We start from the raw sequence: 22,204 nt of genomic DNA, 5'->3' as shown, positions 1-22,204 counted from the left end.
CTCTTATTGATCTTTTTGGATATAATCGGTTAGGTTTAGGTGTTGGTTAAGGGGAAGGATGTCTGTTTTGTTCACCTCTCATTTATCTTTAAGGACATTATCGGTTAAGTTTAGGTGTTGATTAAGGGGAAGGATGTCTGTTTTATTCACCTCTCATTTATCTTTTAGGAAACTATCGGTTAAGTTTAGGTGTTGGTCAAGGGGAAGGATGTCTGTTTTGTTCACCTCTCATTGATCTTTTAGGACATTATCGGTTGGGTTTAGGTGTTGGTCAAGGGGAAGGATGTCTGTTTTGTTCACCTCTCATTTATCTTTTAGGACACTGTCGGTTAATTTTAAGTGTTGGTTAAGGGGAAGGATGTCTGTTTTGTTCACCTCTCATTTATCTTTTAAGACACTATCTGTTAGGTTTAGGTGTTGGTTAATGGGAAGGATGTCTGTTTTGTTCACCTCTCATTTATCTTTTAGGACACTATCGGTTAGGTTTAGGTGTTGGTCAAGGGGAAGGATGTCTGTTTCGTTCACCTCTCATTGATCTTTTAGGACATTATCGGTTAGGTTTAGGTGTTGGTCAAGGGGAAGGATGTCTGTTTTGTTAACCTTTCATTTGCTTTTAGGACACTATCGGTTAGGTTTAGTTGTTGGATAAAGGGAAGGATGTCTGTTTTGTTCAAATCTCATTTATCTATTAGGACACTATCGGTTAAGTTTAGGTATTGTTAGGTGATGTCTGTTTTTTTCACGTCTCATTTATCTTTTAGGACACTGTCGGTTAGGTTTAGGTGTTGTTTAAGGGGAAGGATGTCTGTTTTGTTCACCTATCATTGATCTTTTAGGACATTATCGTTTAGGTTTAGGTGTTGGTCAAGGGGAAGGATGTCTGCTTTGTTCACCTCTCATTTATCTTTTAGCACACTTTCGGTTAAGTTTAGGTGTTGGTTTGGGGTAAGGATATCTGTTTTGTTAACCTTTCATTTGATTTTAGAACATTATCGGTTAGGTTTAGTTGTTGGATAAGGGGAAGGATGTCTGTTTTGTTCACATCTCATTTATCTTTTAGGACACTATTGGTTAGGTTTAGGTGTTGGTTAAGGGGGAGGTTGTCTGTTTTGTTCACCTCTCATTTATCTTTTAGGACACTGTCGGTTAGGTTTAGGCGTTGGTTAAGGGGAAGGATGTCTGTTTTGTTCACCTCTCATTTATCTTTTAGGACACTATTGGTTAGGTTTAGGTGTTGGTTAAGGGGAAGGATGTCTGTTTTGTTCACCTCTCATTTATCTTTTAGGACACTGTCGGTTAGGTTTAGGCGTTGGTTAAGGGGAAGGATGTCTGTTTTGTTCACCTCTCATTTATCTTTTAAGACACTATCTGTTAGGTTTAGGTGTTGGTTAAGGGGAAGGATGTCTGTTTCATTCACCTCTCATTTATCTTTTAGAACACTATCTGTTAGGTTTAGGTGTTGGTTAAGGGGAAGGGTGTCTGTTTCGTTCACCTCTCATTTATCTTTTAGAACACTATCTGTAAGGTTTAGGTGTTGGTTAAGGGGAAGGGTGTCTGTTTCGTTCACCTCTCATTTATCTTTTAGGACACTATTGGTTAGGTTTAGCTGTTGGATAAGGGGAAGGATGTCTGTTTTGTTCACCTCTTATTGATCTTTTTGGAAATAATCGGTTAGGTTTAGGTGTTGGTTAAGGGGAAGGATGTCTGTTTTGTTCACCTCTCATTTATCTTTAAGGACACTATCGGTTAAGTTTAGGTGTTGGTTAAGGGGAAGGATGTCTGTTTTATTCACCTCTCATTTATCTTTTAGGACACTATCGGTTAAGTTTAGGTGTTGGTCAAGGGGAAGGATATTTGTTTTTTTCACCTCTCATTTATCTTTTAGGACACTGTCAGTTATTCACCTCTCATTTAACTTTTAGGACACTATTTGTTAGGTTTAGCTGTTGGATAAGGGGAAGGATGTCTGTTTTGTTCACCTCTCATTTATCTTTTAGGACACTGTCGGTTAATTTTAAGTGTTGGTTAAGGGGAAGGATGTCTGTTTTGTTCACCTCTCATTTATCTTTTAAGACACTATCGGTTAAGTTTAGATGTTGGTCAAGGGGAAGGATGTCTGTTTTGTTCACCTCTCATTTATCTTTTAGGACACTATCGGTTAAGTTTAGGTATTGTTAGGTGATGTCTGTTTTGTTCACGTCTCATTTATCTTTTAGGACACTGTCGGTTAGGTTTAGGTGTTGTTTAAGGGGAAGGATGTCTGTTTTGTTCACCTATCATTGATCTTTTAGGACATTATCGTTTAGGTTTAGGTGTTGGTCAAGGGGAAGGATGTCTGTTTTGTTCACCTCTCATTTATCTTTTAGCACACTTTCGGTTAAATTTAGGTGTTGGTTTAGGGTAAGGATGTCTGTTTTGTTAACCTTTCATTTGATTTTAGAACACTATCAGTTAGGTTTATTTGTTGGATAAGGGGAAGGATGTCTGTTTTGTTCACCTCTCATTTATCTTTTAGGACACTATTGGTTAGGTTTAGGTGTTGGTTAAGGGGAAGGATGTCTGTTTTGTTCACCTCTTATTGATCTTTTTGGATATAATCGGTTAGGTTTAGGTGTTGGTTAAGGGGAAGGATGTCTGTTTTGTTCACCTCTCATTTATCTTTTAGGACACTATTGGTTAGGTTTAGCTGTTGGATAAGGGGAAGGATGTCTGTTTTGTTCACCTCTTATTGATCTTTTTGGAAATAATCGGTTAGGTTTAGGTGTTGGTTAAGGGGAAGGATGTCTGTTTTGTTCACCTCTCATTTATCTTTAAGGACACTATCGGTTAAGTTTAGGTGTTGGTTAAGGGGAAGGATGTCTGTTTTATTCACCTCTCATTTATCTTTTAGGACACTATCGGTTAAGTTTAGGTGTTGGTCAAGGGGAAGGATATTTGTTTTTTTCACCTCTCATTTATCTTTTAGGACACTGTCGGTTATTCACCTCTCATTTAACTTTTAGGACACTATTTGTTAGGTTTAGCTGTTGGATAAGGGGAAGGATGTCTGTTTTGTTCACCTCTCATTGATCTTTTAGGACATTATCGGTTAGGTTTAGGTGTTGGTCAAGGGGAAGGATGTCTGTTTTGTTCACCTCTCATTGATCTTTTAGGACATTATCGGTTAGGTTTAGGTGTTGGTCAAGGGGAAGGATGTCTGTTTTGTTCACCTCTCATTTATCTTTTAGGACACTATTGGTTAGGTTTAGCTGTTGGATAAGGGGAAGGATGTCTGTTTTGTTCACCTCTTATTGATCTTTTTGGACATAATCGGTTAGGTTTAGATGTTGGTTAAGGGGAAGGGTGTCTGTTTTGTTCACCTCTCATTTATCTTTTAGGACACTATCGGTAAGGTTTAGGTGTTGGTCAAGGGGAATGATGTCTGTTTTGTTCACGTCTCATTGATCTTTTAGGACATTATCGGTTAGGTTTAGGTGTTGGTTAAAGGGAAGGATGTCTGTTTTGTTCACCTCTCATTGATCTTTTAGGACAGTATCGGTTAGGTTTAGGTGTTGGTTAAGGGGAAGGATGTCTGTTTTGTTCACCTCACATTTATCTTTTAGGACACTATCGTTTAGGTTTAGATGTTGGTTTAGGGTAAGGATGTCTGTTTTGTTAACCTTTCATTTGCTTTTAGGACACTGTTGGTTAGGTTTAGGTTAAAGTTTTAGGTTAAGGAGGTACATTTTACTCATTAAAACATCCATCTAATATTCACCTTAAAAACCTTGTCTGATTAAACATTGATTCACTTGATTTTTATAACTTCCCCCTTGCTGGTGCACACAATATTAACATGCATGTATATTTTAATATATGCATATATAAGTATGCAGGGCAATAATACCGCAACTCCCTTTCTCTAAACACAGAAGCATAGAAACAACTGCCTCCATTTCTGCACAAAACAATATTGGTGAGCATGATTAATAATAGTCACAGAGTGTGTCTGACAGTGATATATTACAAAGTCCAAAAGCAATGTTATAACATAAGTACATTTATAGTACAGTTGCGTTCAGTCTACCTCAGCCAGCCAAACAACAAACACTCTTCTGACGGCCAACACCTTATTTCAAACACAGAACATAATCAAAGTGAGAATACAGTGGCAAGAAAAAGTATATGAACCTTTTGGAATTAGCCGGTTTTCTGCATTAATTGGTCATAAAATGTGATCTCATCTTCATCAAAGCCACAAGTATAGACAAACACAATGTGCTTAAGCTTACAACACAAAAACAATTATAATCTTTCATGTCTTTATTGAACACATCCCATTAAATATTCACAGTTCTGAGGAAAAAGAAAGTGAACCCTTGTATTTAATAACTGGTCGATTCTCCTTTGGCAGCAATAACCTCAACCAAGCATTTCCGGTAGCTGCCGATTAGACAAGCACAATGTTCAGAAGGAATTTTGGACCATTCTTCCTTACAGAACTGCTTCAGCTCAGCTATATTCTTAGGATGTCTGGTGTGAATGGCTCTCTAGAGGTCATTCCACAGCATCTTTTTTGGGTTAATGTCTGTGTTCTGACTGGACCACTCCAAAAGGTGAATTTTCTTTTCTTGAAGCTATTCTTTAGTGAATTTACTTTTATGTTTAGGGTCATTGTCCTGCTGCATCACCCAAATTCTACTAAGCTTCAGCTGGTGCACATTGCTTTCTTCCCAAACAATTCAACTTTAGATTAATCAGTCCACAAAACATTTCCCAGTAGCGCTGTGGATTGTCATGGTGGTCTTTGGCAAATTTCAGGCATGCAGTGAAGTTTTTGTTGGAAAGCAGCAGCTTCCTTCGTGGTGTCCTGCTATGGACACCATGCCTGTTTAATGTTTTCCGTATAGCAGACTCATGAACAGAGATGTAAGCCACTTCCAATGACTCCTTCAAGTCTTTAGCTGTCACTCTAGGGCTCTTTTGCTTTCATCCATGGGACAAACTGTCCTGTGTGGTTCTTCAGGTTCTTCAAATTGAAAACTATTGGCTATTTAACCCTCTGGTGCATGGTGCCAACTACAATAAACAGATATTTAAAAGCCCAAATATCAGATACGATGTGATAAACGGATAAAGCGATACAAGGTATCTCTTTCACAAGTTTTGTCCTAGCCACCTGTGACTGCGACAAGCAAATGGACATGCTGTTGATCGCTTGGTTTTGAATTTTCTGGCATTGCACCATAAAGCTCCGTCCAATTTGAATTCTCATTGGTCAAACATCCTGCTCCTCATAACTATACATTACATGACACAGCTGCGATTATGCCGCGTCGCACAGCAGTTTCATGTTCAGTGAGAAAAAACAGATTGCTTTATTTATAATAACATTAATTCAACATGGTGATGAAAGTGCTGATGCACCTATCAAATATGGACTAAACAAAAGTCATTACAATTAACTTCCATTGTATGGGATGGATGTGCATGATAGAGACATCAATATCTGCACCTTAAATGATTATTTAAGTAAATACTGTGTAGATGTTTAGGGTACATTTTCCATTAAATATACAATCAAAAGATATACTATAAGAAATAATGAAAGAGGATACAAGGTTTTTTTCAGGACTTTTTTCAGGTTTTTTTTTCTTCCTTTTTTACCCAGTTTGGAATGCCCAATTCCCAGTGCGCTTTTTAAGTCCTCATGGTCGCGTAGTGATTCGCCTCATTCCGGGTGGCGGAGGACGAATCTCAGTTGCCCCCACAGGCCTCAGGCCCCCTTTTTTCAGGACTCTTTTATCATAAATTTTATATAAAAGCCAAAAACAAATGTACTCCCTCATTCTCCACTCACCTGCACACTTGGTTCTGCTGACCAGCGGGGGTCCAGGTGGGCCGGTTCCCCCTTCTCCGGGTCGGGTGAGGAGAACACTGATGCGATACTCTGTGTCTGGTTCCAGGTGCCAGACTTTATATGTTAGTGAGCTGACTCCATGAGTTTCAGACCAGGGTGAATGACTGGCCCTGTACACAATCTCTCTGCGGATCACCGGCCCGTCACCCACTATAGAGTTAGTGTTGAGCTGGATGATCAGGTATGTGGGGCCAGAGCGCAGCAGTTGGGGCGGGGCTATCGGTGTGGGCGGGACTAAAACAAAGAAGAGAGGATTCGTGTCAGGATGCATTTGGACACCAATTGCCCTTTATTTGCCCTTATTTAGCACATGTAGCAAGATCATTTAAAAAAAAAAAAAAAAAAAAAAAATATATATATATATATATATATATATATATATATATATATATATATACACACACGCACACAATAATATAATAATGACAGCTAATTTCATTATTTTAGTTATTTTGTCACAAAAACAGTGCTTAGAGATCATTAAAAAAACCTTGTTTCTTACAAATTCCCCACTGACTCACAGAAATATTTCATGTCAATTACCCAGATGTAGTTTACTGAACACACATTGGGCTTTTCTTACAACATGGGTTTATAGCGGGCAGTTAATTGACACTAATATAAGAAGAATACCTTTGTTTGAAAATTTTAATATTACTTAAAGTAAAAAAAAATAAATAAAAATCCATCTTCCACAACATACTTGGGTTTAAATGTATAATACACTATTTAATAAATTTTTAGCAAAATTGTAACCGTAATTGTAACTTGCCCCAACCTGACATTTATGAAGAAAAAAATAATTATCCTGAAAACAGTTCTCAAAAAAAAAAAAAAAAAAAAAAATCTACCGTCATTATAGAGTTGACTCGTGCCTGAGTGTGTGCTAATGTGGTTTTATTGTGTTCACTTGTTTATCCAACAACTACTAACAAAAATCTGCTTATAAAAATTATTACCTAAATATTTTAAACCAACATGCAAAACCACTGCAAGAGAAAACACACATTTGTGTAATTCGACCTTTGACTCAAAGCCTAACAGCTGACAACTTACCCGTGTGACAACTAGCCCTGGTCTCCCTTATTTCTTTTTAATTTCTGTTGGTCTTAGCATGTTATGAAAAACAAAACAAAGTGATATGCAGTCCAGGGTCAGAAATTATGGGGGTTTAGGTGCAAAAATGGCACCAAAAATGACAAAAATGTCCTTGAAATTCAAAATGCAGGGGCAAGAAATGCCCTCGTGATAAATCTAGTTTTTTTTTTTTTTTTTACTTTGGTTTTCTGTTATAGTCCTAGTTATACAAATAATGCCATGCAACATGAGTTGATGTTGATTTAATTCTTTGGGTAACAAGTAATAAATTAACCTGAAAAAAAAACTGTAAATATTTGTATATTTTTTTATTATAATTATAACAGAGTTTTTAGACTACACTTAACTAAATCTATTTTAATTACTCACAGGAAACACCAAAGGTATAGTTAATAATATTTATTGACCAACGTGCACAAATGACAAAACATAAATCTTTCACAGATAATCATCTTTGAATGTTTAAATGCATAATACAGTAAAACTTTAATACATAAGGATCACATTTGATCTGGCATCCAGTTCTTTAAAAAAAATATGTCCTATTAACATTGCACAATCCTTGTTTTTGTCAGTTTGTCAGTACTTCACTGTCCTCAAAATGATAACAAAAGAAAGACAGAAAGATTTCCATATCACACGGGTGTATAACAGCTAATTCTATGTTGAATTCAAATGGGCTGCGCAACTCGCGCTGTGTTTACCACTGTACATCAGGGCACGAATGCAATGCAGGTTCGTCAGCACTGTGCTGCTCCGGTGAGAGACCAGTGATGGTCCCGTTCTGCTCTCACGCAGCGGCCGGCGGATGCGCTGCACGGCGATGGCGAGTCTATCCTTGCATCCCAATCCAACAGTGGCAGAACAATAATTCCTTCATTGTTGATATGAAACACATACTTGAGCCTCAGTGAGATGCTGGCAACTTTCTATGATTTTTTTTAACAGCAGGACCAACCAATGAGTAGAATACATGGAAAAACTGAAATATTTCCAGATTCAGAAATCGTATGTCAAAATTTCTGGCCTTGCTCGATTTAAATTCCAAAAGGCAGCAAAACCTGCAGCATCAGAAACACTCCGATTCAAAATGTGCACCGCACGATAACGTAAAGCTTGGTCACACTTTAATTACAAAACAACAAATTTAACATTACTTTATCACATTATCTTAACCCATGATAAAGGATTTCATTCAGCCCTTTGTAAAATGTTCCTGAGCTGGCAGCTGGATCTTATACAGACTTGTAATCTTACCTTAATTTCTGTCAATGCATCTCTCATCGTGGATAGTGCATGTGCGCATGCGTAAGTGAATGAATTGTTTTTTTTATTTGTTTTTTTTATCAAGTTTATGAGGCTTTTCTATGTAGTAGTTTTTAATTAAATTATTAGAGGACATTTTCAGTAATTATATCAAAGGAAATGTACTGCTTCTAATTAAAGAAATATTTAACTGTTAATTACTAAGTAAATCTAACTAAAATTACTAGGTGAACTGAATATCTTATTTCCTCTGGTTTATTTTAACCGTGTATGAATAGTAATTAACACCCCCCAGAATCTTTTTTTTTTTTCAGTAAAGATGCCCCAGAAAATCTAATACAGGAAGCAAATATTGCCCCTAAATAGAAAAGTTAATTTCTGACACTGATGCAGTCATGTTCTGTAAATCCTACAGTAATTCCAGTGAAACTCCATTAAGTTAGCACTGTTAATCAGAAACAGAATCAGAATCTGCTTTATTGCCAAGTATACTTACACATACAAGGAATTTGTCTTGATGACAGGAGCTTCCAGTGTACAACAATACAAAAACAGCAGCAAGACATAGATAATAATAAAAAATAAAAAATAGTTATACACATACGTACATACACACACAGATACACACATACACAGACACACATACACATACGTAGTGCAATCTAATACACATCTGTTATCTGTTATGTACAGTGCAAATACAAATCTGTTATGTACAGTGCACAGGTTTTTTTTTTTTTTTTTTTTTTTTTCAGAGGAATGTAATGGCAGAAGAGATTGGATGTGTTGGATAAATATAAAAAAAAGACTAAACTGTATATTGCACATAGTTATTGCTCAATGGGGCAATTAACTGTTCATGACATGGATAGCCTGAGGGAAATCTGTTCTTGTGCCTGATGGTTCCGGTGCTCAGAGCTCTGAAGCGTCGGCCAGAAGGCAACAGTTCAAAAAGGTAGTGGGCAGGGTGAGTGGAGTCCAGAGTGATTTTTCCAGCCTTTTTACTCACTCTGGAAGTGTATAGTTCTTGAAGGGGGGGCAGTATTTTAATACTGTATGAAATTATCTAAGATTGATGGAAACAGCTCAGAAATGTAGAAAAATGCATTTGAAGGTCAGAAAGAAGCCATTTCAACTAATTAAAAGCCCCATCACGTATATCTTAGAACATTTAAATTGAATAAGTGGCAGTAATATGTTAAAAACATTCAATAAAACTAAATGGTTTTACTAGTATCTGGAAATGTCACATTAAATACAATCACTTCAAATGAATTGAACTTGTATCTGTGGGTATTTCTAATCATTCAATTTAAAGTAATCATCATCTCTATATGAGATCCTATCAGTATAATCATACAACAAGGAACCTTGATGTTCAGTATTGCAGTTAATCATATCTCTGTGTGATAAACTAATATGAATCAACATGTTGCTGTGAGCACAGATGCAGATAAACATGCCTGAACACAGTATCAAATTATCCGACAAGTCTGCGGCTGGTATCACATTATTTCCGTAAAAGTAGCAGGAAATATCTGTACCTCACGCTTGGCTGGTGACAACAGTCCTACAGTCGGCAGGTCACTGGGCTAATTTAACCCTAGTGAGAAGTGATCTTTTGTGAGCTGAATCTAACAGCCCATTTTTTTCCAAATCAAACTGGACAAGATGTTCCAGAATGTCATGATACTGTCATGTATTGTACAATACAAGCTAGACCTGAAACAATTGTACAAAAAAAAAGATGTTCTGATCCCCAGTCTAAAACTGAACATTTAATATTATTCATCTGTTTCAACTTTCAGTTAGTGGAACACAAGAACTTAAGAACTTATTTATTCCATTAAAAATAAAATAATAACAATAGTAAATAAATAAAAATACGATTTTTGGATTTGAGTATGAATATAATTTGAGATAGCAAACAGGATGCAGGATTGTAATTGAAATATTAATTAACTCTTAAATGCATACCTCAGGTCTTTATTGACCCAGGACCTCATTCCAACCCCTTTACTTCTATTATGAATAGTGTAACAATAAATATAATATAATATATAATACTGTGTGTGTGTGTATGTATATATATCCAGGGTTGGGAGGGTTACTTTTGAAATGTATTCCACTACAGATTACAGAATACATGCTGTAAAATGTAATTTGTAATGTATTCTGTTAGATTACTCAAGGTCAGTAACGTATTCTAAATACTTTGGATTACTTCTTCAGCACTGGTAGATTTTTTCACTTGTTTTGACTATAAAAACTCTGCCAGTACAGTAAGACAAAATACACATGTTAAAAATACATTCTCTGAAAAACCTAAATATCTTATGCAGTGTTGTTTCTAAAACAAGATCAATCTAATTGATATTGTTTTAAGGATTTTTAGATATTTTTACAGGAAAACAATACAAAAACTATTATCAAGAATACGATTTTTGCCCTAATATCAAAAGGTCTTCCTAGAAAAAAATTAATTATGATCCAACATGAATTTTCTTGATAAAAAATATGATCGTGCCTGGTAACATGTGCATGTAAAATGGCTAGAAATAGCATTTTAGCTTAGCGTAAAGCTGACAATTTACACAAGGTTTATTTCTATTTCTTCTGCTCCAAACTTACTTCAAACGTACTTCTCTGTCTGCTCGTATGAATGTAACACTTCATAAGAAAGTGTTTCACCGCTGTTCAAATGCACTTTGGATCGTATCATTTATATGTATAAATGTTTCCATCTGAAAGAACTAAATATTAAATGAAACAAATGACAATAAAATGCAAAGTAATCTCTTCAGTAATCAAAATACTTTTTGAATGTAACTGTATTCTAATTACCAATGATTTAAATTGTAACTGTAGTGGAATACAGTTACTTATATTTTGTATTTTAAATACATAATCCCGTTACATGTATTCCGTTACTCCACAACCCTGTATATATATATATATATGTGTGTGTGTGTGTGTGTGTGTGTGTGTGTAAAAATGACATAAATAGTTTTCATTAATCAATTAACGTCATACAAAGTCCAGTAAATAGAAAAAGAGCTAAATCAATATTTGATGTGAACACTTTTGCCTTCAAAACAGCATCAATTCTCCTACATACACCTGGACACAGTTTTTCTTGGTTGTTGGCAGATAGGATGTTCCAAGATTCTTGGAGAATTTGCGACAGTTCTTTTATTTATTTAGGCTGTCTCAATTACTTCGGTCTCTTCTTGTAATCTCAGACTGACCCGATGTTCAGTGGGGGGCTCTGTGAGGGCCATGACATCTGTTGCATCCTGTTCTTCTATTCTATTCTATTTGCAAAAGGAATGTTTGGGAGTATAAAATGTATATTTCCTATTGACACACTAAAGTAGCAGATATAAATAACCATCTTAAGACAAATGCTTTTGTGAAACATCTTATGTGCCTAAGACTTTTGCACAGTACTGTATATATATATATATATATATATATATATATATATATATATATACACACACACACACACACACACACACACACACACACACAGTGCATTCAGAAAGTATTCAGACCCCTTCATTTTTTTTCCACATTTTGTTATGTTGTAGCCTTATGCTAAAATGCTTTCAATTATTATTATTTTTTTCACATCAATCTACAATCCATACCCTATAATGACAAAGCAAAAAACAGATTTTTGATAATTTTGCAAATGTATTAAAAAGAAAAAACTTAAATATCACATTGACATTCAGACCCTTTGCTATGACACTTGAAATTTAGCTCAGGTGCATCCCACTTATCTGGATCATCTTCGAGATGTTTCTGCACTTTGATTGGAGTCCACCTGTGGCAAATTCAACTGATTGGACATGATTTGGAAAAGCTCACACCTGTCTATATAAGGTCTCACAGCTGAAAATGCATATCGGAGCAAAAACCAAGCCATGAGGTCAAAGGAACTGCTTGCAGAGATCAGAGACAGGATTGTGTGGAGGCACAGATCTGGGGAAGGCTACAAAAAATTTCAGCCGCACTGAAGGTTCCCAAGAGCACAGTGGCCTCCATAATTCTTAAATGGAAGAAGTTTGAAACAACCAGGACTCTTCCTAGAGCTGACCGCCCGGCCAAACTGAGCAATCGGGGGAGAAGGGCCTTGGTAAGAGAGGTGACCAAGAACCCGTTGGTCACTCTGGTTAAGCTCCAGAGATCATGTGTGGAGACAGGAGAAACTTGTAGAAGGACAACCATCACTGCAACACTCCACCGATCTGGGCTTTATGGCAGAGTGGCCAGAAGGAAGCCTTTCCTCAGTGCAAGACACATAAAAAAGCACCTAAAGGACTCTCAGACTGTAAGAAACAAGATTCTCTGGTCTAATGAAATGAAAATTGAACTGTTTGGCCTAAATTCCAAGCGTAATGTCTAGAGGAAACCAGGCAGTGCTCATCACCTGCGCAATACCATCCCAGTGGTGAAGCATTATGGTGGTAGCATCATACTGTGGGTTTTTTCTCAGCAGCAGGGACTGGGGGACTGGTCAGGGTTGAAGGAAAGCTGAACGCTGCAAAATACAGAGTTATCCTTAATGAAAACCTGGCCCAGAGTGCTCTGGACCTCAGACTGGACCGAAGGTTCACCTTCCAACAGGTCAATGACCCTAAGCCACAGCGAAGACAACGCAAGAGTGGCTTAGGAACAACTCTGTGAATGTCCTTGAGTGGCGCAGCCAGAGCCCGGACTTGAACCCAATTGAACATCTCTGGAGAGATCTAAAAATGGCTGTCCACCAATGGTCCCCATCCAACCTGACAGAGCATGAGAGGATCTGCAGAGAAGAATGGCAGAAAATCCCCAAATCCAGGTGTGCAAAGCATGTCGCATCATACCCAAATAGATGTGAGGCTGTAATCACTACCAAAGGTGCTTCAACTAAGTATTGAGTTAAGGGTCTGAATACTTATGTCAGTGTGATATTTCAGTTTTTTTCTTTTTAATAAATTTGCAAAGTTAAAAAAATCCGGGTTTTGCTTTATCATTATTGGACATGGAATGTAGATTGATGTGAAAAAATATAAATAAAATATATATATATATATATATATATATATAGATAGATAGATAGATAGATAGATAGATATACAGTATAAGCATTTTAGCATAAGGCTGCAACATAAAAAAATGTGAAAAAAATGAAAGGGTCTAAAAACTTTCTGAATGCACTGTGAGTATATATATATATATATATATATACACTTGCTTAATTCCCAATAGTGTATAGGGTCGTTAGTTGCCTGAGATACTGTACTTAATAATAATATGCATAATGCCATAAATAATATTGTTATGATTATTTCATATCATTGTAAGTTTTCTATCACAGTATATCTATTTCTTCTTTTTTTTTTTATTACAAGACAAATGAGTTTAAAATTGTTTTAAAATAAACAGAAGGTTTAACATAGTTTTAAAAGTGTCAAGGTTTTACAGGCCCAACAGACAGACAGACAGACAGACAGACAGTCTCCGCTATTTGGCTCTCTTTGTTAATTTTATTTTCATATTTTTTCGTTGGATGGCAAAAAATCTACATCCAAATTTAAAGGCACACAGCAGGCAGAAGATTGGTACGCATAAGTACTATCTTAACGGTAGTTCATGTAGGTCAAAATACATGAGGAGAAGCATTTTGAAAATTCAACATCAGCAATCACAGACATTTGCATTCGGATGGGATTAGATTTCTCAGAGGACCCCTGAGTAGGCAATTTACTCTGGAATTTTTACAGAGGTTGTGTGAGAAAAAACACAAGACTTGTCAGATTCGGACAGGATTAAAATCCCAAAGTACACCTATAGCCCTATTTTGACAGCAATTATTTTACATGGGGACGTGAGGTAATTCCAGCATTTGCAGGGGGAAGTCAGTGATTTTATTGCCGTCCAAATCCGAAATGTCTGTGTTTTTCTCCCACCTCCCGTGAGAAAATTCCCAGCCAAATTACCTACTGTTTTGACAAACACCAAGGTCGTGTGGTCATTTAATTACCATCCAAATCCACATCTCTGAGTTTATAATCCAAAATCAGTTTTGGAAATCCTTTTTGACCACTGCTAAGTGCCATACGTGGATACAGCTCTGGCAGTAATGGACAGTTGTGAAAGTTGGAGGATAAATAATTGTAAATAATTCACAATAATAAAATTACTTCATAGCTCCATCACAGTGAGTGGGAACTCTTAAATAGAAGTGAAAGAAAAATGAGAGCCAGATCACGTAAACGTTTGAAATGGTCCATTATTATGGCAGCAATATAATAAAATTTTAATATAGAAACGTTTACCAAATACATTTATACAGTTGAAGTCAGAAGTTTACATTCACCCTAGCCAAATACATTTAAACTCAGTTTTTCACAATTCCTGATATTTAATCGTAGAAAACATTCCCTGTCTTAGGTCAGTTAGTCACTACTTTATTTTAAGAATGTGAAATGTCAGAATAATAGTAGAGAGAATGATTTATTTCAGCTTTTATTTCTTTCATCACATCCCCAGTGGGTCAGAAGTTAACATACACTTTGTTAGTATTTGGTAGCATGGCCTTTAAATTGTTTAACTTTGGTCAAACATTTTGGGTAGCCTTCCACAAGCTTCTCACAATAAGCTGCTGGAATTTTGGCCCATTCCTCCAGACAGAACTGGTGTAACTGAGTCAGGTTTGTAGGCCTCATTGCTCGCACACACTTTTTCAGTTCTGCCCACAATTTTCTATCGGATTGAGGTCAGGGCTTTGTAATGGCCACTCCAATACCTTGACTTTGTTGTCCTTAAGTCATGTTGCCACAACTTTGGAGGTATGCCTGGGGTCATTGTCCATTTGGAAGACCCATTTGAGACCGAGCTTTAACTTCATGGCTGATATCTTGAGATGTTGCTTCAATATATCCACATAATTTTCCTTTCTCATGATGCCATTTATTTTTTTAAGTGCACCAGTCCTTCCTGCAGCAAAGCACCCCCACAACATGATGCTGCCACCCCTATGCTTCACAGCTGGGATGGTGTTCTTCAGCTTGCAAGCCTCACCCTTTTTCCTCCAAACATAACGATGGTCATTATGGCCAAAAAGTAAAAATTTTGTGTCATCAGACCAGAGAAAATTTATCCAGAAAGTAAGATCTTTGTCCCCAAGTGCACTTGCAATCTGTAGTCTGGATTTTTTATGGCGGTTTTGAAGCATTGGCTTCTTCCTTGCTGAGCAGCCTTTCAGGTTATGTCAATATAGGACACATTTTACTGTGGATATAGATACTTGTCTACCTGTTTCCTCCAGCATCTTCACAAGGTCCTTTGCTGTTGCTCTGGGATTGATTTGCACTTTTCGCACCAAACTATGTTCATCTCTAGGAGACAGAATGTGTCTCCTTCATGAGAGGTGTGATGGCTGCATGGTCCCATGGTGTTCATTCTTGCATACTATTGTTTGTACAGATGAATGTGGTACCTTCAGGCATTTAGAAATTGCTCCCAAGGATGAACCAGACTTGTGGAGGTCCACAATTTCTTTTTTTTTTTTTTTTCTGAGGTCTTGGCTGATTTCTTTTGATTTTCCCATGATGTCAAGCAAAGACGCACTGAGTTTGAAGGTAGGCCTTAAAATACATCTGCAGGTACACCTCCAATTGACTCCAATTAGACATTTAGCCTATCAGAAGCTAATTGGCTAATTGCCTAAAGGCTTGACATCATTTTCTGGAATTTTCCAAGTTGCTTAAAGGCACAGTTAACTTAGTGAATGTAAACTTCTGACCCACTGGAATTGTGATATAGTCAATTAAATGTGAAACAATCTGTCTGTAAACAATTGTTGGACAAATTTGTGTCATGCACAAAGTAGATTTGCCAAAACTATAGTTTGCTAATATGAAATCTGTGGAATGGTTAAAAAATGAGTTTTAATGACTTCATCCTAAGTATATGTACATTTCTGACTTCAGCTGTACATAGGGCTTGCATAACTACTCGTTTATATGGGTCGAGTAGTGCCAGAAAAGTTGCCGGGTTAGTGTCTATCTTATTTAAAAGGTTTAATTTCCACCTCCACTTTTTAAACACTGACAGATAATTCCAAATGATGTCTGTCATTTTGATAGATAAAACATAAGAAAACCATTTTTACTATAGCTCCTCAAATTTAATTTTAACTATCCTTACTGTCCTTGATGTGCGGCTTTTATATCTCCTTGCGTGCACTTAGAAGAGAGCGCGCAAGCGGCACAATGATGTGATGCGGGTGATGAAACATGCACCCCATTGACAGATTTTTGGCTGCGTTGATAAACATTCTTGTCCCTACAGTTTCTTGATTAGTTTAATTGCTCTTCGCAAGAATTTTGTCTTGCTCCATATGTGAAAATGTACACTGTAAATGTCCGCAGCGCTTTGCAGCGCGGTTCCCTCATGCTTTAAAAAATTTATTTTTCACTTTAGCGTAATTCCAAACATATTTAAACATAAATACAGAGGACACAGTTTGTGAATTGATGAATTTTCCATATAACAAGTGCAACTGCAATCATGTGATCGACAAAAAGTCTTGCTCGTCCCCTGTGAGTTTTATCACAGAGGAGCCATGAAAATGTACTTTTACAGACGTCACCCTGAGAAACAATTGCCGTCCGAATAGGGCTTAAGATAATACTATCCCAGCTTAATATATAAAGACAACTGTAAATAATCCATTCGTAGGTTGATTTCCTCGATATACCACTTCCACATTTGGAAGTGTGAACACTGTGGCGCTGCCAAAACCAGACTGATCTCACTGTGAATTTGTCGACAGTAGGTCAAAAGTTCTGCTGCTGAAAACGGTCTTTGTTTACGGAAATTCAAACTACTGTCCCCAGTGGCTGAAGCTGAAATTGTTGTTGAATGTATAGGCATGTGTGAGCTCCAGTTTATGGGTGAATTGTCCAGAGTGGCGCCAAAAGTAAGGTACATTTTTTGTTGTAAATTATGTAATAAAGTTAACAGGAATACATATTTTAGGGTGCTTTCACACTAGCACCTTTGGTGCGCACCCGAGTTCAAATGACATCAAAGTTCGGTTCGTTTGGATGATGTCAACGCTATTTTCCGAACTTGGGTGCGCACCCGTGAACCACACCTGAGTCAACTTGAAAAGGTGGTTTGGAGTACAGTTCATGTGAACTCTGGTACGATTTGCTGCTGATTTATACACAATGGTACCAAATCGCGGAAGTGAACCGCTATTAATGACGTATATTTTGCAATTATTGTGACATTGCATTTCTCATGCCTGCTTGTCTCCAAATAAATCACCTTCAGAGAGCAGATCACATTCTTCACATCTCTTGCAATGCATCTGCAGGCTCGCGGGCAGACAAACACTAAAATTCATCACATCATTGCACATTCAATGCATCCATGGCAGGTTCTGTGCATGTAAAGTTTTCACTTAAGACAGTGAAGCTGACGTCTCCTTGAGTTGTTACCTAGTTACAGCAGTAAACAGCTGCCACTTGTACAGACATTGATGATGTTATGGGACCGTGGTTCGGATCCAGATAATATGATGTGAACAGAAACCAGCAGGGGGAGGAAACAAACTCGGCTTCAGTCCAAGTGTGAAGAACCCTTAACCCCAACCCTAAAACCCAAACCCCAACCCTAAACTTAATCATCAATGGTGTAATAATTTAATTTTAGAGCAAAAATGCAACCTCCGAATACTTCCTGTTTTCCATGGGACCAGAAACCGTGTCGCGGAAGTTGGTCGTGCAATTTGCCATCAGTAGCACTAGAGGGAAATGCATGAATTGACGCAAAAATGTCTGATGCGGGATGGCAGTAATTTGATTTCAGGAAACTTGAAAATATTGTAGCAATAAGTCGATTTTCTATGCAATTGTGTTAATCGAAACCAGCACGACACAGTGACAATGGCTCGACCAATGACATGAGTATTGGGAGGGACTATGTTAGCTGACCAACGAGAGACAGGGGGAGTGGTCAGGAAACCAGTTTGAGAACAGTCATTATTTTTTAAATTCCGCTTGGTGACACTAGAGACACAAAAATGACAAACATCAGCTTTAAATATAGCAAAGTGTGGGCAAAAAGTTGCTTGAATGATATAGTTCAACAAAAAGCTGCTGTGTATGTGTTTGATTATGCCTGTTGCTCTTTTATATGTGTGTGTGATCAAAGTTCACATTATGAAGCAAGTTCGGCACACTTCAACAGCCAATAACTGAAGCTAAAAATGAGCCACACAATTTATCCCTACCGAATAGAACACAAAAACAGTGATTACGCCTTTTGTTTTAGACTTTTTGTTACATAATGTTTGATCCAGTAGAATCATGAGTCATTCACCCTTTAATTATGTCACCAATACGAGAGGCTCTTGTATGAAAGAATCGTTACTAGTGCCATAACGAGGCAGCATGTGCACATTTGCATAACTGATTGCACCAGTAATTGAGTTATTTCTGGGTGAGATATGTCTTGATTGGTGGATATGACTGTAATCAGCCAACTGGTTCTTTCAAGTGCACTAGTCAGGAAGTTTACAGATCTCTCTGGTGTCTGGCTTCAACTGAAAAGATCTACAGGTGCGGACATGATGTTAGAGTAAATCTGGGAGACTGTTGAGTCACTGTTGAGCTCTAAAGCAAAGAACATTCCATGGGCTTTTTTGTTTTACGTGTGTGTTGTGATGTGAGTGAATATGGGAATGCGTGGATTGTGAGCATACAAATTTGCACTTGCAAACAATTAAACCTTTGTACCTCTGACGATGAGTTCAGCAAAGTTTGACACTGCAGCTCCATATGTGGACTGTGTGATGCATCGGTACAGGTCCTGCTCTGCACGCTGGGCTCCACCCACCTGATACCACGCAACCAATCGACGTTCACCAACTGATGATGTCACTGAGTATGGCGACATCAGAACACCATTACGCCTCTGAAAGAAACAAAGAGAGATACCATATTTTATCTGTATATATGCATAGCAACATAATTTCTATTAAATATTTCCACATCAATAATATGTATTCATCATTTTACATCAATAACCACACAAATCACCTACATTGGAAGTATGGAAGACCAAACTCCTGCAAGAGGCTGTTTGGAATATTTAACATTTCTATATTAAACCCATTATATTTAGGGACCAAGCACTGAAGGTCCTGTGGCACCTATTCTATCTGTTAGTTTTCTTATTATTCTGCTCCCGCTCTTGAGGTCTATGGCAGCACATAGAATTGTATGTAAGAAAATTTGGAAATTTGGCATACTGATAAGAGTGGGTACCCAAAAGCCCACAAACACATTTTGGGGTCTCTAACTCAAACCCTCTAGCGCCACCAACAGTTTAAATTTCACTTACATTTTGGCTAATTACTTTTGAACCATAATTCCTAGAAAACAATGATTTTTTTTCCTCTGATCCTTTGGGTCATGCTGAGTCCCAATAGGTTATCGTTTTGCCCACTAGATTTTTCCACCATTTTCAATTTTCCGGAAAAAATACTTTTTCTAACTTTTTCTGGACTGTATGTATGATTCGATACAAATTTTGCATGTATCATCTAGAGACACTCATGACAAAAATTTATGAGATTCATGATGATAGACCAAACCATTCTTGTACAACACATCAACGAATTAGACGGCGAGCACGCCAAAATGGACATGAGGCTGTATCTTCGCAACACTTTAGCTACTGGCAAGCAACTTGGTATATGTCATTACAAGGATGACGTGAAGGTACATGCACAGTTTCGGCACAATGCCACCTAGTGGTCAAGAAATATGAAGAATGGCTGTTTTTGCTTATAGCTTCTGAATAGTTTGGCCTAAAATCATGTGGCTGGTCACTTTAGATTCCTTGGGGCATATCAAATCGAATGATATGCAATTTTCCATGGTCGGCCATACTTTTTGTCTGCCACTTTAGGGACACTCATGACAAAACAGTAATGACAAACTTTTTGAGAGACCAAACCGTTCTCGTGTAATGCATCAACTAATTTCATGGCAAGATGCCAATAAGGTTCTGAGGCTGTATCTCAGCAACACTTTGGTGTATTGGCATGAAACTTTGTATGTGTCATTGTCTCAACTAGAGGTAGAATGATATATTGGTTTTACTGATTAATCAGTGCCGAGAGTTGCTTTTTGGAACTATCTCTACTGATAGTTGCAGAGAGTTTTTTATTATTATTCCTCATCAACAAACCGCATCTTGTGAAATATACAGTTGTGCTCAAAAGTTTGCATACCCTTGGAGAATTGGTAATATATGTACCATTTTTAAAGAAAACACGAGTGAACAGGCAAAACACATTTCTTTTATTTCTTATGGGATTCATATTCAGCTGTAGGTTATAACAGAATGGCACAATCATAAAACAAAACATGCCAACAAATAAAAAAATGAAATGACCCCTGTTCAAAAGTCTGAATACCCTTAGTTCTTAATACTGTGTATTGCCCCCTTCACCTTTTTCTGCTGTAACCACTGGAGGGTCAACTTGGCCTTGTGCTTAGGGTCATTGTCATGCTGGAAAGTCCAAGAGCGTCCCATGCGCAGCTTTCGTGCAGAAGAATGCAAATTGTCTGCCAGTATTTTCTGATAACATGCTGCATTATTCTTGCCATCAATTTTCACAAGATTCCCCATGCCTTTAGAGCTCACACACCCCCAAAACATCAGTGAGCCACCACCATGCTTCACAGTGGGGATGGTATTCTTTTCACTATAGGCCTTGTTGACCCCTCTCCAAACATAGCACTTATGGTTGTGACTATAAAGCTCTAATTTGGTCTTATCACTCCAAATTACAGTGTGCCAGAAGCTGTGAGGCATGTCAAGTTGTTGTCGGGCATATTGTAACCGGCCTTTTTGTGGCATTGGCACAGTAAAGGCTTCTTTCTGGCAACTCGACCATGCAGCTCATTTCTGTTCAAGTATCCTCGTATTGTGCTCCTTGAAACAACCACACCGTCTTTTTCCAGAGCAGCCTGTATTTCTCCTGAGGTTACCTGTGGGTTTTTCTTTGTATCCCGAACAATTCTTCTGGCAGTTGTGGCTGAAATCTTTCTCGGTTTACCTGACCTTGGCTTAGTATCAAGAGATCCCCGAATTTTCCACTTCTTAATAAGTGATTGAACAGTACTGACTAGCATTTTCAAGGCTTTGGATATTTTTATATCCTTTTCCATTTATAAAGTTCCATTACCTTGTTACACAGGTCTTTTGTCAGTTCTTTTCTGCTCCCCATGGCTCAGTATCTAGCCTGCTCAGTGCATCCACGTGAGAGCTAACAAACTCATTGACTATTTATACACAGACACTAACTGCAATTTAAAAAGCCACAGGTGTTTGAAATTAAACTTTAATTGCCATTTAAACCTGTGTGTGTCACCTTGTGTGTCTGTAACAAGGCCAAACATTCAAGGGTATGTAAACTTTTGATCAGGACCATTTGGGTGATTTCTGTTATCATTATGATTTAAAAAGGAGCCAAACAACTATGTGATAATAAATGGCTTCATGTGATCACTATCCTTAAATAAAAGACAGTTTTTTTTGCACGATCAGTCATATTTTCAAAATCAATGCCAAAATTTCACAATTTCTGCCAGGGTATGCAAACTTTTGAGCACAACTGTATGTATGTGTATATATATATATATATATATATATATATATATATTCTGCAAAAAAATAAACGTCCCTTATTCAGGGCACTGTATTTTAAAGATAATTTTGTAAAAATCCAAATAACTTTTCAGATCTTTATTGTAAATGGTTTAAACAATGTTTTCCATGCTTGTTCAATGAACCATAAACAATTAATGAACATGCACCTGTGGAACAGTCGTTAAGACAGTAACAGCTTACAGATGGTAGGCA

At 37.3% G+C, this 22,204-nt stretch overlaps 1 protein-coding gene across 2 annotated transcripts in view; it reads right to left on the bottom strand.

The window, feature by feature from the left end:
• Nucleotides 1-22,204, bottom strand: part of LOC127425690 (receptor-type tyrosine-protein phosphatase U-like) — a 477,304-nt gene that overhangs the window by 151,794 nt on the left and 303,306 nt on the right. For both annotated transcript variants that reach the window (XM_051671910.1, XM_051671912.1), the window contains exons 6-7: nt 19,066-19,243; nt 5,840-6,133 (exon numbers count right to left, since the gene is read on the bottom strand). In XM_051671910.1, the coding sequence (XP_051527870.1) occupies nt 5,840-6,133; nt 19,066-19,243 (472 nt within the window). The remainder of the gene's footprint in view (nt 1-5,839; nt 6,134-19,065; nt 19,244-22,204) is intronic.

The sequence above is a fragment of the Myxocyprinus asiaticus genome, chromosome 34, assembly GCF_019703515.2.
Source record: "Myxocyprinus asiaticus isolate MX2 ecotype Aquarium Trade chromosome 34, UBuf_Myxa_2, whole genome shotgun sequence".
Lineage (NCBI taxonomy): Eukaryota > Metazoa > Chordata > Actinopteri > Cypriniformes > Catostomidae > Myxocyprinus > Myxocyprinus asiaticus.
The sequence above is the reverse complement of the archived record's forward strand: the minus strand, read 5'-3'. Positions and strand labels throughout refer to the sequence as shown.